The sequence below is a fragment of the Bombus pascuorum genome, chromosome 14 (genome assembly GCF_905332965.1).
Source record: "Bombus pascuorum chromosome 14, iyBomPasc1.1, whole genome shotgun sequence".
Taxonomy (NCBI): domain Eukaryota; kingdom Metazoa; phylum Arthropoda; class Insecta; order Hymenoptera; family Apidae; genus Bombus; species Bombus pascuorum.
The window spans coordinates 8,427,896-8,434,282 of record NC_083501.1 but is presented as its reverse complement, the minus strand read 5'-3'; the positions used below and the strand labels follow the sequence as shown (position 1 = coordinate 8,434,282).

Genomic DNA, 6,387 nt, shown 5'->3' with positions numbered 1-6,387 from the left:
TCATCTTTGGAAAACGGGGTGTGTGATGAGTCTTACCGCGAGTTATCCATAGTTGTCTTATACCAGATGATGTTTGTTTATGGGAATGTATTACAAAAGTTAACAAGTGATATCGATGATTGAGTGATCGAGATGTCTATGACGATGAATTTAGGTTCGATAACGAATACACGATCAACGGGATGACGATTTCAATTAGGTACTTGATGTACGTGTTCACTGGGCTAGTCGAACTTATCGGATTGCACCTCAGATCAAGTGGAACTGCCCTTATATACTCCTCTCCGTATTCCTCAGGTCAATCCCTGTTTTTAAGGAGAGTTATTTAATTACTTTATATCTGTGTTAGGTACACGTCCCTTCCGTGACCGTGGCTACGTTCAGTGACCCATTATGCCACTTCGAGTCAAAGCCCACTGTCATAAATCTCGGATAATCATAATTGACTTAACTCATAAACAGCTATTTCTCAGTTTTATTGTTTAAGTACGACTATAATAAAAAGTCTGGACTAAAGTATTGGGGACCTTCCTAAATATTGCGAAAGAAAGGCTCCGGCGTCCCTTCATCTCCGACATATGTATATATTAGTTATCACATTGTTTGATCTACTTATTTTTGGACAATAAAGACGGATTTTTTTAGATATAAAGACATGGTTCTAATATTTTAAATTCATTTCAAATAGACGTGTAAATTTTTCTGCTTTATTCAAAATATTTTACAGTTTATAATACAGCATTATACTTGAGATTTAATGTAAATAAAACAAAACCTTTTTCTTGGACGGCTGCATAATGATTTATGATTACAAAACATTTCAACATGATATGTAACCTCATATAATCTTGAAGACTTGATCATTTACAGTTTAGACACGTGCGCAAATACAACCGTCTTAAGTAACATTTTTTGATTCTTTGACAGAAAACATTTTTTCTTTCTATATACATAACACACATATAAATATATAATATAATTTTCTTTCTAAAAATTCTATGAATTATAAACGATACAGCACTCAATGCTTATCATTTCACAATAGTAGTCTATTGCGAAAATTTTTATTCTGCGTTTCTCAACTATAACGTTTTTTTAGTCTTTCGTTTCTTAAATACTAGCAGAATAAATAGATTCATAGCCAAAATGAAGTTTTATAGAGAAACATTGCATTATTATAATGATTGTTCTCACAAAGAACTTTTAAACTACAGCGTCACACATAAAAAGATGACATAAAACGACCTTTTATTTCATATCACAAAATAATAATAGTCGTTAGCGACTTCATAAATACTATAATGAAACAAAGGTACTATTTAAGGTCCATGAAATTTTATGATTCTAAGATTTTTCTCTCTTACAACTAAATTTATTTTCTCTTATGCACCTGAAGCAGAAGTATTCTTTTTTTTTTTTAGCTATCAATCAATAATTTTCATCTGACACTGTTCATCCTATACTACTCCTTTCGTTACTAAACAACACATTTTTTTAAAAAAAGAAAGGCAGAAAATATATTACTAAGACCAGCTGTTCTTTGTCTTTCTCACATAAAAAAACTTCTCTATTTTAAGAGCATAGAAAACTAAACTAAATCAAGTCTAATCGAGTACATACATTCATTGTATTAAACAGAAGAAGAAAATCGAAAACAAACAAAACCACTGTGTGCTTTATAACGAATATTATCGGTATTTTTTAAATACTTATGCCAGGCGCATGATATAATTACACCTAATATTACAGTAACTTTCTTATCGTCTTCATAAATGTATTGCATACTTTAATACTTTTTACACGTAAAATTTTATTTGATTTATTTACTATATATTGTTCTGCTGACCTATTAGTGGAAATATCTGTGTTATTTTACCGATTCCTTTAGTACGACCCTCTCGCAATAATAATCGCATACCGACGTGCAAATATTCCGGATGATTGACGAACCTAAACAACACGGATGCCTTATCGTTCGTTTTTAAACCTTTGTCTTTTGCGTCCATTATTCCTTTAATGATACACGTCTGTCTTACATTCCCTATATGTACAGTTGTTTGAAAACCAGAATATATTGCGGTCGCGTGATACACTATTAATACAGTTGCCTAAAAATATACACATAAAATTATAATAAGTAATTTATTTAAATCTTATATCTATTCTAATATGTATTTTACGTGAGATATCATTATGTTGAACATACTTGGAAAAAAAGTGTAGCATGAGGTTGGTCCCATAGTGATATTAAAACCATTCCAGGTCTTAGATGGGGCAAAGGGGGGCTTCGATTTGTTGGTGGTGCTAATGTTAGACTAGCACTCTGCGATGCTCTTACTAAACAGCATGGAGTCTTGTTTCGATGTAAACTAACAACTTTAACAGGACTGAATTCACCGTCTGGTAAAGGGCCTACCAATAATCGAGTTCCAGGAGCGATTGCTCCTCTCACAAGCAATCCTCCCAAAACAGGTTCGTTCAAACCTGCTACTCTATATGAAATAAAAGAAAACAGCTTGACTTTATAATTCATATGGTTACTAAATATAATTCTAATTATATTTTTAGAAAAAAGTATGCACCTGAAAGTTTCGTCAATTTGAAACAGACACGATTCAGAATCTGAATCTGCAGAATTTACGTTATATGGTGATAAATTCTTAATAAAATTTGTTAAATCTTCCAAACCCTCCCCGGTAACGCAACTCACATTGAAAACTGGTATTATGTCTGATTCATAATTCCACGACATTTGACTGTTGTTATACATTATTAATTGCTTACAATATCCCTGTGCATTAATGGCGTTCTCTAACTGATTTATTGTTTCGGATATACTATGAAAACCAAGATCGATCTTGTTTACAACTATAAAAAATGGAAGTCCCAATGTAAGACATAACGCCATGTGTTCTTGCGACGCTTCATTCATAGGTGGTGCTACAACTAACATGACGTGATGAGGTGAATATCCTGAAAGATAGGGTTATAAATCACTCATTAATAAAATTTACAATTTACCAAGATAACTCGAGTTATCGTACCTGTGAGGCCGAGTACCGTAGTCCTTAAATATTTACGATGACCGGCTAAATCTATAAATGTAACAACTTTCGATGCGTGTTCGCATATTTCTTCTGCAGTTGCCATTTCCGCATAATTTAGAACATGCCCTTTGCTATCAAAACCTATAATTTCGTGAGATATCGATGATGTACGACCTGTTTTTATCTCATGAAGGTGTCGCAACATATTCAGCCTTGCTCTCCCTCTACCATTATCTAGCTCACCCTGGGTTAATACTCCTATATACATTTCAGATACATTAAAATTTACTTTTCAATTCAATTGTTATAAACTAAATGAACAATGAATTTAGCAGAGTAAACTCTAAGTATATTTCTCTACCTTAAATGTCCTCTGCTAATCCTCTCACCTAAGAGAGTTGATTTTCCAGCATCCTGGGCACCAGTGACTGCAAGTCTCAAATCAATAATACTATCTTGATCCTCTCTATCCCCTTTCCTTAACTTTCTTATTAAAACTTCTGCTATCTGTCTTTCCTCTTTATTGTGACGTGTGGTTATATCTTTATTTTTAGAATTGGCATGTCTTTCACGTAGTATACTTGTTGTAGCACCTAATCTAGCTGCCATATCATTTAGAGTTTTTAATGATGCCTTCATGTCTTCTCTTGATAAGCCTGTTAATTTTCCATTATCTTCCACACCTAATAATTGAATAACGATATGATAAATAATAAGGTCACTAAAGATATATGATTCGATAATTATAATTTATAAAACAGTTTCATACCAATTTGATAAATAGCTTCCCCATGGCCTTCTCTGAGACGCCATTTCATTTGTGTTACAAGATGTTCAAACCGTTGACTAGATGGATTTATTAGCTTTAGTTTGTATTCAACATTACCCTGTTCAGGTTCTGGTGGTAGTCTTTCCTCCTGATCATCATCAATACTTGAATTTTCACAGTCTGACATTTGATTTCTTTCATTCTCTGAATCATTCCAAGTATCTTTCTGGCTGTGTTTGTTATTATCTGGATCAAACAATTCCAAGAATGACTCCATATCTATAAATAAGAAACAATAATCATCATAAAATATATCTAGAACAATATTTAAAACAGTGTCCTATATTTAATGATATTTAATAAACAAAGCAATACATTATTTTACATGCATATAAAATCATTTTGAGAGCTTGAACTATTAATGATCATAACATTCTTTTGCTATTGTGGCCAACAATCTTGACTGAAATCTAGTTCATTACCAATTCATAAATTATAAGTTACATCATATGATATTGCATCATGTTCAAATACCTTAAATTATATGTAGTGTATATAAAGTGCAATATTACAGTAAGCAGTGTTTACATATATTGCTAATTCATTTTATACATTACAAAAGTATGCTTAATATAGATTTGCAACATAAATATAGTAAAATCTTAATACAAAAGTATTAAAAAATTTAAACAAATAAAATAATTAATATTTAAGATTTTCAAATAATTAATTAGAATTAATCCAGAAAAAATAAATGAAATTTATCTATTTGCAAATTTACAATTTTACATTGCTAAAATATTTTCAAATTACATAATGTCGAGTAATACCAAGCAATATTAATCAATATTAATTAACATACATTTTCGCAATAAGCGTTAAATTAAAAATTACGTTATTTATTTATTTATTCATTTTATTCGTGAAATAAAATTCTATCGCTTACATAAATGATATATTTGCATTATAAAAGTATTTTTGTAAATAGATTTTTCTGCCCTCGCGTTAATTCACGTTTATACAAATTTCTCTGAAAGAGACTTTGAAATGTATTTAGAAGGACGACAACTTGTAAAATATTCGAGCGCGCCAAATCAATGGATCCACACTACGTTATAACAGCTGTAGATATACATATGCAATATTGCTTGACTCAACGAAAACGAAAACAAAACTGTATGCAAACAAAGCTGTTTGTGACCTACGAGCAAGGATGTATTTATGGATCACAGTTGGTCGATTGTACCTGCCAAATATGATATCTACGGAGTTAAAAGATCTTATTGTCGAAACGGGGATGTATTGCAAAATTGAAAATGATCTATATGATAAAGAAAACATCAAATGATTAGACGCGCATTTATGATGATTCAACGAAAAACGGCTGAAAAGACTTACTGCATTTTACAAACAGTAGTTTTCCCTTCGCAGGACGTATACTCCTGGAATCGAAATCGCGTTTGACACCCACGTTAGAGTTGAATAACACAGCATGCGAACCTCTCACTTTCCCTCCCGCTTTTTTCGACATCTGACTGTACACGATTCAATCGAGATCTGACTGTTACCAGCCTCGACGATTCATTCTTCTGCGCTTGAAACAACTTTAGTTCCAATTCCAATCGAAAATTTGTTAGAGATGACGCTGCGAACGCGTCCATTGTGGCTCCACCTTTAGGGTGAAGAATCTATTAGTTCCATGGAAACGCAGGGTAACAGTTCGTAACAACCGTTCCATGGAATTCATTTAAACAAAAACAAACCGCGTTATTCTTCGGTGATATCAAAGAAATATATTTTATTGCCACTGCCATTAACGATCAGTAAACCTAACCTCTTTGTCGCTCCAATTCCATCAAGATTTGGACATGGAGTACTTCATCGCGGAATTGTGTATTCGCGCATGATCAGATGTAATATAAATCTTTCGGTGTCAGAAAAATTTCTTCTCTGTGTGTATGCCTTAAACGATACTGTTATCTGTGAAAGCGTCGTGAACGTAAACAATACTATTTCACACATTATTTTTAACGTTCCGTGTTATTTTCGTTTCGCCTATCGTCGAGCTCATTGCAGTTAGCAATGACTGCCGTCGAGGTTTGTTTTCGTGCGACCAGACGGTCTTCTGTGTTCCCAATAATACGTCGTCGTCTGTATGGCTCTATTTACTTAACGTGTCTGAATGCTCGTCTCTCGTAAACCTGTCTCATAGATTTCGTTAATACAGAAATGCGAGGTACAGATGATACATATCGTGCCGCGATTAACTTTTATTTACATGCAGACTAAGTTGACGAGCATAAACATGGCCGTCGCGCTTTGTGATGATTACTTGTGCCAGTTTGAATTCAAGGAAGTCCCTCGAGAATGGAAATAATGGATGGAACGCATGCACCCGAGATATCCAGGTAACGAGACACTTCCGTGCTTCCTGGACGTTCCCGACGTACTCTGTGATTATATCTCTATTTAAGATCTTATTGTATCTCGATATTATCGTCTACCACGTATACCTGCACGCTCGTTATTAGATATGTGCTCCTTATTCCTTTTTTTTTTTTTTTGTTCTCT

General features: G+C 33.2%; 2 protein-coding genes across 6 annotated transcripts in view; one reads left to right on the top strand and one right to left on the bottom strand.

The window, feature by feature from the left end:
* Positions 1–685: 685 nt before the first annotated feature.
* On the bottom strand, positions 686–5,444 carry LOC132914360 (GTP-binding protein 2). The gene is made up of 7 exons (XM_060973420.1): positions 5,215–5,444; positions 3,817–4,095; positions 3,437–3,730; positions 3,045–3,305; positions 2,583–2,973; positions 2,207–2,492; positions 686–2,108 (listed from the first exon to the last, which is right to left on the bottom strand). Exons 1-7 carry the CDS (start codon positions 5,345–5,347, stop codon positions 1,827–1,829), a joined length of 1,926 nt encoding a protein of 641 aa, XP_060829403.1. The 5' UTR covers positions 5,348–5,444; the 3' UTR covers positions 686–1,826.
* A 91-nt stretch (positions 5,445–5,535) lies between these two features.
* Positions 5,536–6,387, top strand: part of LOC132914356 (BTB/POZ domain-containing protein 7) — a 30,960-nt gene continuing 30,108 nt past the window's right edge. For all 5 annotated transcript variants that reach the window (XM_060973399.1, XM_060973402.1, XM_060973398.1 and 2 more), the window contains exon 1: positions 5,536–6,224. The gene's annotated coding sequence lies outside the window, so the exon portion shown is untranslated. The remainder of the gene's footprint in view (positions 6,225–6,387) is intronic.

Bases quoted from the DNA above. Each gene is read 5' to 3' on its own strand.
- LOC132914360 (XM_060973420.1), bottom strand. From the start codon at position 5,347: ATGTCGAAAAAAGCGGGAGGGAAAGTGAGAGGTTCGCATGCTGTGTTA. The intron at 3,731-3,816 runs GTATGAAACTGT...TTCAATTATTAG, and splicing joins GGAAGCTATTTATCAAATTG to GTGTGGAAGATAATGGAAAA. The intron at 2,109-2,206 runs GTATGTTCAACA...GTATATTTTTAG, and splicing joins ATGCTACACTTTTTTTCCAA to GCAACTGTATTAATAGTGTA.